The sequence below is a fragment of the Melopsittacus undulatus genome, chromosome 6 (genome assembly GCF_012275295.1).
Source record: "Melopsittacus undulatus isolate bMelUnd1 chromosome 6, bMelUnd1.mat.Z, whole genome shotgun sequence".
In the NCBI taxonomy this organism is placed as follows: Eukaryota; Metazoa; Chordata; class Aves; order Psittaciformes; family Psittaculidae; genus Melopsittacus; species Melopsittacus undulatus.
In genome coordinates, this window is record NC_047532.1 from 21,537,009 (window position 1) to 21,549,862 (window position 12,854).

General features: G+C 37.5%; 1 protein-coding gene across 1 annotated transcript in view; it reads left to right on the top strand.

Annotated features, from left to right (window-relative positions):
• Positions 1-12,854, top strand: part of AK5 (adenylate kinase 5) — a 91,690-nt gene that overhangs the window by 37,327 nt on the left and 41,509 nt on the right. Inside the window, exon 7 of the mRNA XM_034063568.1 lies at positions 8,042-8,132. Coding sequence (XP_033919459.1) covers positions 8,042-8,132 — 91 coding nt within the window. The remainder of the gene's footprint in view (positions 1-8,041; positions 8,133-12,854) is intronic.

Consider the following 12,854-nt stretch of genomic DNA (forward strand, 5'->3'; position numbering starts at 1 on the left):
TTTATTGCAGGGGCCATAGTAGTGTAGAGAAATAGCTGAAACATTGTGAATTGTTTATTATTATGTTAAACTGACAGCAGCTTAAAAAGTTAAGAGATACAGCTGTAGTGGAGGACAATGCCTGTTGGAAACTCACAGCTCCTCTAAGAAAACGGAAAATGTGATGCAAAAATTATTTCAGAAATAAAACAGAAATATATTTGTTTTCCACAAAATAGTCACCAGCTGTGCAGATTAATTTCCTTATTGGGAAAAAAAATTAACCAGCCAATGCTCTTAAATATCTGCTCAGTCAGAAAAGCTTTGCATCTTAGCATCATGAAAAATATGGAAGTTATAAAACCACCCCATGGCACCACTCTCTCCATCAGCTTCTCTACCAAACAAGTAATTGCTTTCTTCCCAGTTAATTACTTTTTTACCTATAATGCTACCAAATTATTGATTTCTGCTGTCACCCCCAATCACATCCAGCCATCCTTCAGTTTGCCCATTTCCTGCTCTAGAAGAGCCTGTAATTGCAGTGTCCCATCAACTCTCACCACCACATTGCCTGAGACAGTAATTTTTAATGGCTGAAAACTGATAGGTTAGGGTGTTGTGCAACATCATCACAGCACAAAGATAGAACTTGCCCCTCTGCCTATCGAAAGCTATTACTCCACATAAACCTACAAAGATGGACTATTACTTCTGCTTCTTATTGTTTCTTCAGATAAGACATACCATTTACTTGGTGTCATTGTGTTCATATCATGGGTTCCATACCACAAGTTGGCTTAACCAAGTCTTACTGTGAAGAGAATTAAACTATCAGAACATCTTCATGCTTGTATGTCAAGGCACTATGTTCCTGAGTTTAGTATGAAATAATAGAAAATAATTTTAAGAGGAAAAAAACCCAAACCCTCTCTTTTGTAGTAACTGTGTTGTCTATTTGCTGCCAAATTAATAGAACAGGGAGATGATTAGCAATGGAACAAGTGTCCCAAGATGTCTTCTTCTGTACTAATGTGGGAGTGAGCCAGAATCAGACATATTTTTTGCATTCCATATCAGCAATAACAAAATCCCTAAATCTATTCAGGGTCCATCTTTTCGTTTCTAGAGAAGTACAGCAGCCTTGATTTGCCTGTGCATATGGGTGTGCAGGTTTGTATTTTCATATTTTGTAGTATAAAGCAGTTAGCTGGTAGTTTCCATTATAACTGCTTATTTACTCTTTCTGAGGGTCATTTCAGTTCTCACTGTTACTGGAAGATATTACTTGAATTGGATGGTTCAATTTTAATTTTTTATTAACACACTGGATTCTGTCCATGTGTGTTCAAAAATTACATAGTTAGTGGCTTCAAATTGCATCTATTTTGAGTAAATGAGGTTGGGATAAACAATAACTAGCAGCAGCCCCTACAGAACTATCAGCTCCACTCCTGAGCTGGTGAACATTCAGCCTTGCACTTGTTTACAAGTAGCACTTATAGCAATAGACAGTTGACAAACTGAACTTGAGAAACTCTAATGATAAACTATGGGGGCTCTGCTATGATTTATGAGTCCTGTGTGGAACTGCTCTGGTGAAAAATAAGGTGCTAATTGGTTTATTTTAGATAACCTGGAGTATTCCTTAGGATCATATTAATGATGATGAAATCTCCATTCAGTTTCTTTTCTAAATTTCTGTCCCATACATATTTATGACCTCTGCTAATTGCATAATTCTTTATTAATCACTGGTAAGCTCTAGTGTAATTTCAGTCATAGATTTTCTTCTGTACATGATACAAGATCTTATAAAAAATTAGCCTGAGATCTCAGAGTATTTGATACAAAAGGTAGAAAATATTAGAACTAAAGGAATGGATTACAGAGGAATATGTCTTCCCTATGTCCCCTCCTCCCATTTTACGGTTTTGGAGGGTTTTTGTTTCTGTTTTGTTTGGTTTTGTTTTTTATTAAATAGTAGTGTTAGAAGTTAGGGCAGGGACTGGGGCTGCTCACTGGGGCAGTGCTGCTGGTGGCAGGGTGGTGGGGAACTGCGTACTACTGCCTGAGACTCCCCCAGAGGATGTTTTTTCGGAGGGTTGGAACTAGATGATCTTAAGGTTCTTTCCAACCCAAACTGTTCTATGATTCTGTGAGTACTTTATAATAGGGAAATGTTCCCTGAGTTCCCAGTCTGCACAGTACAGCTTCATTCCTCAGTCCCTCTCTTTTATGTTTCCTATACAATCCTTCAACTTGTTTTTTCCTGTCCTCCCTTCCCAGTGGTTATTACCCTACCTTATGTATTTTTCCTTGCATATTTTTACTGTTTCCCCATATTGCTGATATTTTTTAATTCCTTTTTCCACAGTTAGAATCACAGAATAGTCAGGGTTGGAAAGGACCTTAAGATCATCCAGTTCCAACCCCCCTGCCATGGGCAGGGACACCTCACACTAAACCATGTCACCCAAGGCTTCATCCAACCTGGCCTTGAACACCTCCAGGGATGGAGCATTCACAACTTCCCTGGGAAGTTCTGTAACAGTAACTACACCAGTCATTTAGCTTGTAATTATTAAGAGAAGCAAATCAGGGATGGATCAACATTAATAAAAGCATTTCTACGTGGGTGTCTGGGAATCATAAAGCAGCACTTCTATCCATAAATGTGTCTCACTTAACTTTTTAGTATTACCAAGGTAAAAATAAAACTATTTCTTATTGCATGTTTTCACTCCTTCAGAAACAAACCCTTGCCTAAACCAGTCTGAATAAAAACAGTGAGTTGTTCTTGTCACAGTTATAGCTACTAGCACATAAAAATCATTATAATGCTCAGTCTTATGAATATCTTTATGTTACCACCTAAAGGATTGTCACCTTTTCCACCAAAAACTACCAACACTCAGTGGTACAGTGGTACAATCAGACTTCTAAACTAGGTATCTGTTTGAAAAGCATGGGATAACTGTGACACAAGTTTTTGTGTCACACCCTCCTCTGTTTCAGGTAACAATATATGGATGATTTCTCCACTTCCTAAACAACAATTGTGTTTCACTTCCACGTATAGCTGGTTAATGATTATAAAGTTAGAAATGACATCTATGGTTATATAGAGCAATTTTTAAACTGCAGACTCTAATCAATTCTTTTTAGGAACAGTATGTAAATTTTTCAATTCATGGGGAATCTATTGCCAATTATAGTTAATTAAGCAGTAAAGAAACTGGCATAGGAATAAATTTTGCTGCTTGCTTCAATTCTGAATTTGACTCATTTGTTTTCATCCTTGCATATTACAATTCTGTCTGCTTCATATAACAACTTCTTCTCAAATTTCTCTTCCCATAGAAAGGTACAGGAAACATATTTTTCAGCCTTCTCTGATCTCAGCCCTAATTCTTCCCTTATTAGACATGGTAGACAAGGAATCATTCTCACAGCCCATCTGGAATTCCCTTCAGTTTTTCAGCTGTGGATACTAACAGTGCTCTAAGCATCCAGGAGCTATCACCCCCGTGCCAAACACCTTGATGTCATTATCACTTGGCTTACATTCAGCACTCCTGTTCCTACATCTAATTAGACCCCCTGACTAAGCAGCACAACCCAACTCCAGTTCACTTAATTGTTCACTGTAAATCTCCCTTCAGAGACATTGCTTTGTCTAACAGAAAAAAAAATCTCCTATGCATTTATATGACTGGAGGTCTGATGGCCTGTTTTCCACACCCAAAGATCAGTCAAGCACCACAGGAAGGTCCCTACCTGAGGAAGTGACTTAAATAAAACTCAAAGCAACTCCTTTATTTTTTTCTCCTGACCAGCACTGACTACAGTGATCAGAGACTTAGCAGTCTGTGCTCACTCCTGCTCTTGAAGACCAGTGACAAGTAACTTTCTACTGAGGCAAGTCCAAGAGGTCGAAAAACCACCTTGCAGCATGTGGGTCTAATAATCAGGTCACCTCTACCTTTAAATGTACAATATTTAGGGCATTTCTATATGTGACATATTTCAATGACTAGGAAAATGCTCAAGACATGTATGAATTGCAGTTATTGTTGGAATCTTTGCCAGCAAAGAGAGCAAATAGAGCATTCATCATCCAATTCCTGTAATCATATTTGATTTTGAGGTGGATGGGAATATTGCCATAGAGCAATCAGCCCAATGCCATTATTTTAATTTAGACATGGTTTATTTTATTTTCATTGACATCCGTCATGTTCTAAAATAGAGGACATTGTCATCTACTGTTGCAAATGTTATTTAACTACACCTATTTGCCTGGGGGGGAGGGGAGGCTTATGCTTTCTCCTAACTTTATTTCAAAGTGCACAAAGAAGAGCTCCCTGTGAGCCTGCTTCAAGCAGATTTCTTTCTAGTTTCCCTGTGCTCTAATTTGAAAGACTATTATGATCTCTCTTTATTTTGGGGCTGTCATTTTGGATAAAACACCTGCAGAGACTAGCAGTGGCATTAGGGCTGAATCAGTCTTCAGGGGGCAGTGCCAGGCTGATTCACTTCACCCTCACCCGAAGTTCTAGTTAACTGCAGTTTCCTTCATGCTTCCCCTGAATACACATGAGGAAAAAGCTATTTTTATTTAAAAAAAAAAGAAAGAAACCAATACATACAGAGGTATATTTGGTATTACCAAACCTCCATTTATTATCATTGACCAGTGAGATTCACAATGTTCAACAACTCGGGTATTTTTCTGTGTAGCTCCTTCTGTTGGCTGGGATTTGTCGGGTGCTTATTTAGAAACACTAACCATTTTCTCTCTGAGAGCAGCAAGTACAACCTGCTTTCCCCAGAACTATTTACTTTCCCTAGAATTATTATTCCCTAGAATTATTTACAGCACAGATCTAGAATATATTTTCCATCATTTTGAAATATAACTGTGCCAGCATCAAATCCTCCAATTCAACTATGTTCACATGAAATTGGGATAAACTTTCCAGAAAACCCATAATTCTTGCAGTCACCATTTATTTTAAAAAACATAAAATCAATATATACTGAGGTACATGACTTCTACTTGTAATTTCTTTACTTGATCATGATGTCAGTGCAGAGCAAAACTAGCTGAAAATCAGCTAAAAGGAAATCTTAGATAACCTTAAGGTCTTTTCCAACCATAACCATTCTATGATTCAGAGACCTGTTCTTGTTCCTGATTTAATCCTGGGGATGTGTTCCCCCAAATCAGGTGGAAGCAGAACAGTATGTGGTGTAACTACAGCATGTGGGTGTTGTTAAATTCCCATCCTCCCAAACGATGCTTTATTACCTCTTTCTCCCACAGAGACACCATTACTGAACTGACTGAGGAGAGAGAGGGTAGAAAAAGCCTCTGGTACATTGTCATAGGGAGATAAATCTTGAAAGTGGGACCACTCATAGAAGTGATATGGAGATTGCTGCCCAGCAGCTTCCACATGTCTGTGTTGGGCAGGCAAAAGACTTTACTGGATTCTTACCGAGCATAGCCCCCAAATGTTCTTCAGACAGGTTTGTGAAGCCTTTCTTGGCTCAAAGATTTAGGCTGGCTCATAAAGGAATATGATTCTCTTGTCCTCAGAGGTCTCCCTCATCTTTCCCAGTCCAACAAAATAGAGGCAGTGAAGTACAAAACCGTCATTAGTGCCTCATTGAGGTAAACACTACAGAGAGTTCAAACCTGAAACCCCATTGACCTCACAGGGAAGAAGTGCTTTACTTCTTCCTGTATCACTGGTAAAGATGATATCAATTCAGATAACAATACAGTTAGTGTCTTGTGTTTTGCAAGTGCTTTCACTGGAATGATTAATAGAATCATATTTCTATAAAACATAGGCCTTGACTATAATTGAACTAAGCCATCCATAAAGATACAGTAGATAATTCAGTTGCCAAGAGCTGTGTTTTGAAGTTGGGATTTGTTTTCAGAGGGAAAGGAACCTATTGATTTATAGACGTGGTCTACTAAAAATATAGGTTTTACTGCTGTTTGTTCTTTGTGAATAGGGTTGTTTGAGTACCTTTTATGTTTCATTCAAGCCTCCAATAATTATCACAAGGATTTCACTTTTAAAATGTTTAGCAATTCGGTGAAGTACAGGACTCACGTGGTTACTTGGTTTCTTTCAAAAATAATTCCTCTTTGAAAGCTGCCTTGTCTTCCTGTGGCTCAGGGTATTACAATTCTCATTTTGTGAGGGGAAAACTGAGTCTATGTGCAAGCTTCAAATAATTGGTTTTCTTTGGGTGACAATATAGGCTTTCATTACAAAACCCAGATTTTCAGAGTACTGAAGCACAGCTGGTGTTCTTTGAATGGGGGAAGTCGATGTTTCAAATTCTTGGAATCTTCAGAACATTTTGAGATTGATCATGTGTTTTTTTTCATGGTAAACTGGATTATTCAGAGGAATGGTACTAATGAGAAAGCAAACCTGTCATCTCTCCAAGTGTGGTGTGACCTACACAGTAACACTCAGACACAACTCAATTACAATTTACTGGGTTTTATGTGTACACATACCTACAAACATTATATTTTATGATAAGTCTTCCCTAGCGTATCTAATGAATCATGTACATTTTATTGCTGAAAAGTAACAGAAAAGCATATCACCACACTTCCTCAGGCACAGGCTAATGCAAAGATCAATACTCTTTTCTTAAAAGAGAAAAATGACTGCTACTGCTGAACCCAGGACATCAACAAAGGAAGTTCAAAGCTGCTCTTCATGCATGCATAATAAATTTCTTAGCAGTAGCTTAACAACTTTAAGACATGTTCTTCCACAAGCCCCAGGTTTGACACAAGCTAAGATGTAAACCTTCCAACAGGTAAACACAAACACATTTCTGCTTTATAAATAAAAAATAAGGCTTTAAGTTTTGAGTAACACTGAATGACTAAAAAACTCTTCAAGAATAGATAAATGTCTGCCCACATCACAGGATGAACTTCTTAGTGGTCCTCAGGGTCAGAGCCAGAAATTCAATTCAAAAAGCTAGTCAGAAAATTCTCTGTATTGATGATTATAGTAGGCTTATCTATGATAGTAATGAAGTCTAGGGCTGAGCTAAGCATAAAGCTAAATATTAAAACCATAAAGATTTAAGTTGTGACTAATACCAATGAAGATTTGAGCACACAGGTGCTGTAGTTAAGCTTTTTCACAGCAAACTTTCTACAGTGGTTGCCGCACTCTCATATACTCTGGTCTCCAACAAGCTTCTGTTCACAGAGACACAGATTATAGAATCCTCTTTTGTCTTTTTTATATTCTTTCCCTATTTTTCCACTATTTTCTGGCATCTGCCACTTTAAATTCTTGGGCTGATATTTGCCTCTGAGTTTACCTTGAAGTGCTGATGGAAAATTCCCTAAGAAAGCAAATCTCATTACCAGTGACAAAACAGCTTAAGTATTATAGATAACACATAAGTCATCATAAGGCAAAGCGTGATACTGATTTTGCAATGGTGGGTGTTGGACAAGAATCTCAGTATTTCTCTAAAATTAACAAGTATCACACTGTATTAAGAGATACTTGGAAAACAACACCTATATAAAGGTTAGCATCTGCAGCAAAGGTCCTATTAGGATTCGAACTTCTTTCTCCATGCCTTTTCCTCTTGCCTATTATCTTTACCATGGCAGGTGGGTATTGGCAAGACATCTGAAGAGGTGCACAACAGTCTTGGACTTGAAGAAAAAGCCCACTGAAGTTCATGAGTTTGGAAGCACTAATCTAATGTTTCTTTCCCTGGGGCTCATTCCACATCCTAAAACAGACGTCACTGAACATACAGAAAGATTGAAAATAGTCATCTGCTGTGACCATTGTTTGCTTGCTCCTGTAATTTGAGATTACAGTATTCCATTTTTTCCATGGTAATGTACCTGGCCTCAATTCAAGAAATAAAAAAAATCCAGAGCAACAGTAATTAAATGTCCTTTAATGTAATAAAATCATATTTCTGTAAAATATAGCCAAGTAGCCAGCAGTGTCTGATTACCAACTGTCTTTTTTTTTTTAAGTTTGATGCAGACAGAGATGAAGAAGAAGTGTTCTTTGACATAAGTTCAGCAGTTGAGAATAAACTGTTTGCAAACAAAGACGCTGCAACAGGTGAGTTAAGTAGGATTTAAAGAACTACCTTTTTATATTGCATTTGACATTGGTGGAACGCCTTTTTCATATTCCTCAAGTATGCGTGTATGTACTGTAGCAAAGTCTTGACCACTCTCAAACAGTTGCATAATTAAGGACAAAAAAATATCACCACACTTGGAAGCGTCATACAACCCACCTAACATCTTGTTTATCTACAAGTTCACCTTAAAATACTATAGATAGTCCACTAAACAACTATATTATTAATACAAAATCTTCATAAGTTGATCAGTTCCAGTTGTCAACAGTTTCAGTTTCAGGTGATACCTCAGTGTTCACCATAAAACCAGTCCTGTGAGACTAATGATACTTCCTCCCTAATAATTGGTACTGATTCTGAAGCTATGTGTGAATATTAGTTATATGTTTGGGAGTTTTAGTTTATTTATATATTTATTATTTGTGCTTACTGAGGCTTGAACGTCTTCAAAGTAAAAGGCTTTGAGGGACAAAAGACTGCAAAAGGATTGAAGCTAAATATCAAAGCAGTAAAAATCCATAACATCTGTCAAATATTTTCCTTGAGGGGAGCAGGAAAATTTTCCTTGGTAACTTCACAACTTTTTACAGATGGCATCCCTGGCTGCTTTCCACATAAACCATGAAGGTTTTATAGGTGGATGAGGTTATAAACGTCTCCAGAAAGAACATACAAAAAGAAAAAGGAATTTTAAGTGAAATATTTTTTCTGTATAATTTACTAGCTTTATTAAAACAAAAATTAGATATGTGTAGTAGAAAAAAAACATGTATGTAATCTCCCCCATTTAAGGTAAGACTCATCTACAACAGTTTGGCAGACAGGGTAGCTCCAGGTATTTGTAATTGTGAACAATCATCTGGGAGCTGCTAAGGAAGAAGGAATTGATGAAGCACAATGTGGTCTTGTAGTAGCAATACATCTATTGTCTTTTTTTTGATGGAGGGGGGGGATTACTTTTTTCTGGTAGCAAGATATCTGCAAAGAGAAGTACTTCAGACAGGATGATTAGGCGATATTTTGAAGATTTGAAAGGGGGTTCCAAGCTAGCTACCCTACAAAACCCAACTGTAAGGCTGTTTTTGATAATGTCCAAAATTACAAAAAGATGTATTATCAAGACAGGGGTCGGAAACTGAGAATGATATAAAGTGTATTAGGTAAAACCCCAGGTTGCTAGTGGTCAGCTTTGTGATAAGATGCACACAGAAATAAAGACTAGGTGGCACACTTACCTCTTTTGTGCTTAGCCTTTTTTCTAGAGGCAAGGGAATTGCTTCAAACCTAAAATGGCATTCACAGTGTATAGCATCGTATTAATAGATACCTGTTGTTTCCCTACTTAAATGAGCTAAATACTGAATAGCAAGATGAAAGAAGTTGGATAAAGGTGCTGGCTCTGACAAAGAGATTGACAAATGCAAAAAAATGGGAGTGATTCTGGATGAGTTTCAGTGAGCTCCTTGAAAATCTGATCGACTTAATAAATCCCTCACCGAAATATCTGGAGAGCTATGAGCTTTATCAGAAGCCATGCCATAATCATCAAATTGGTGCCTGAGTACCAATAATAGTAAGGAGATTCAAAGTAGAATCAGAGAATCATTTAGGTTGAAAAAGACCTTTAAGATCATCAAGTTCAACTATCAAGAAATAGGATTTCTAGAGGTTTTATGAGACTAGGTATTTAATTTCTGGAGCTGCAGTTCCAGAATTGCCTTGACCTCACTTTTTGTTTTTTTAATCTTATTAGTGCTATTACAGTATATTTTAGTTACTAGCAGCTAATGTAAACAGTATTTCTAATATTTTTATGCCTCCGTATCAATCTGTTTCATATGTTATACCAGTAAAATCCAGTTGTAATCAACTATGTAAGGGTATATACTGAAAGAAAACTATTTTATAAATTAAAATACAATTTTCTTATTGCCTTCTATGACATATTAAGCCTGTTGCTAAGAGCAACCTGTCATGAAACTCAAGAGTGTGAGGTTGCAATAAAATTTGTATTAGAAGCATCTTACCAAGAGCAGAATTACAAGGTAACCATTTTAATGCTAATCAGTCCTTCAGTAAATTATTTCTATTATATTGCACTTGAAATTTATCTTCTAAGCATTTGTCTTGCCCAAGTGTTTATATGTAACATGCATTGAGTTGTTAGTGCTTCAGAGCATGTTCTATAACATAAAAATACTTTATTTTATTGAGCTTAAACATGCTATTAAGAGAAGCAACATATTTCACAGGATCATCTTAGATTACTTTTATGACAGTGTGGAACAGTGCAAATACTATGGTTGTTAAAATATGAGTATGGGCATATTCGAGCCAATGAACCATATTGAATAGAACTGCAATCAGGATTTGAAATAAGTAACGAATATAAGCAAGGATTGGAAATACATTAGCTGATTTGCCAAAATATAAATGGTCCAAGAAGCAGACTTAATTAACTCACATGATGGTGTATAGATACCTTGTAGTGGGAAGTTAAATCAACTGCAGATAAATTTAGACAGCTCAGTGCAATTTAGTTTCATTGTGTAAATTAATTTAATGAACTGTGAAAAAGTGATGTGTGACATTTGCATTTGGGAAAAGTAATACTTTCAGAGAAAGTGACATGCACCCAGGCTCAGAATGTTGACATATTTTACAGGACTAGAGACATTTATGGCCATGATGCCCTTGAGCTCCAGGGTGCATTTCTGGGGTAGGAATCACACATCTGCCATAATACCCATACCCTCCCAGCTTTCCATAACTCATCCTGTGCAATTCACCTGAGGAGCAACAAATAATATGTAAAATGTGGCATAAAATTTAGAAGTACAGCCTCATGGTGGAGGAAGTGACTGAACACAGCCCTGCAACCCTCCAGGGGCAGGGGAGTCATTCACCCTGACTGTCAGACCTGGCAGGAGGATCTCTTGTCTGCACACCCTTGTACAACTGCAGCCAGCCATTAATTCAACTCGTCCCTCAGTGCTGTGTCAGTGGATCCTCTGGGTTTCTAACAAGACTAATCCTTGTGAGTGATGCCTTCAGTGTCAGAAAAGAAAGCCCAGGAAAAAAAAAAAAAAAAGAAAGGAATGCATTCTAGCTGCTCTGCTGTTTCTTTTTTCAGCAGCCTGCTTCTCCCTGGAGAGCTGATTATTCATTTAATGAGGATTTAATAAGAATTTCCAACTGATTTATTTTTTAATTGTGCAGTACTGGACCTAATAAAATCCTCTCTGGTTTTCCCCCAGGGAAATCACAGGGCACATGAAAATGACCAGGTTTCCCCTTATCTCTACTTTATGCATCCAGTGAAATTGAAGAAGCATATTTTAAATTGCAAGAGTACCTTTTCAGGTCAGCTGCTTGCAAGCTATTTCCCCACAGCAGAGAGTTTTCAATGCAGTTTCTTAATTCTATTGAGTTTTTTTAGTGGTTGAGTTTCCTTATTTGAAATTGATAGAGTTACTGAGATCAGTTGCAATAGGTTCATACAAGCACAGGAAGGCTCTAAGGTAACTAAGAGCTGAGATTACCTGGTGGAATGGGGCATGCCTTTGAAATGAATTAGGACAATTCAGACTGTAAGACTCCTCCAATGATAAGCAAGTATTCATTTTTTATAGCCTAGTGCTTAGTGCACCAACATGTCAAAAGAAAAACACGACTTACTCAGAAAAGGCAATGAGCCTTATTTACAATCCCCTGTTCTGCTGTCAGAGCAGGAGATGTGCAGCCCTCAGACTCACTGGAAGCAGCAGGACATGTTTGCTTCCAACTACTTTCACCAGTCTTCCCCTTAAGCCAATATTTTGTGTTTCTCTTGACAGCTAAACACTGTTTTGCATAAAATGGTGCTGATTGGAGCTTGAGCTTCAAAAACCTAACACTTTCCCCTTGGCTTTAGCCTCCTCAGCAGCTTCACCTCCTACCACAATTACTGACTCCCAGCAAAAGTGGCTTTCTGGTACACTTCTGCTGCCACACATTCTAGCAGTTAGTTAGTGAGCCTGTTGTTCTCCCCAGAAGACCTGTTTTAGCAAGATTTAGTCCAAACTCAACAAAATATGCTCTCTCCAACAACAAACTGAGCTGGAGGATACCGAACTACTCATCCTTATTCATACTGCACCAGGGATATTACAAGTACTCTTGTATGTCCCCTTGTTATTTTGTCTTGCCCTGGGAGTAGCCATTTGCTTCAGTTAATTTCTGGTAGATTTGTCTTGAGGCAATTTGAGAAGGGTAGAGAAGTCTGTATGCTGTTCAGTGATAGATGGTTATGGAGTTTGATAGTTTTTATTGAACAAAGAAAGAAAAGCAATATATTTTCAATTTTCCTGACCTTACTTGAAAATACCCTAGAAAAGAGTTATGCTTCCCCAAGGAAATTGGTGTCTGAGCTCAAGAAAAAGGGCCTTAAGATGTTTGACCATATTAAAATTGTATAACCATTATGGCTTTTATCGCTTAAGATACATTATACATGAGTATTCATTTTCAGCTTGACCTTTACATTTAAGTTTGCAGCACCATATTTCATACTAACATTTCTAGCTAAGGATACATACTACTCTTGCTGGTTAAGTGATAGTTAATCAAATACTTGCACACAGGGGCCTGTAAAAGTGATTGATGTGTCAAGATAGGTGAATGCTGATGATGATTGGGGCTTAGTTATGTTACCAACG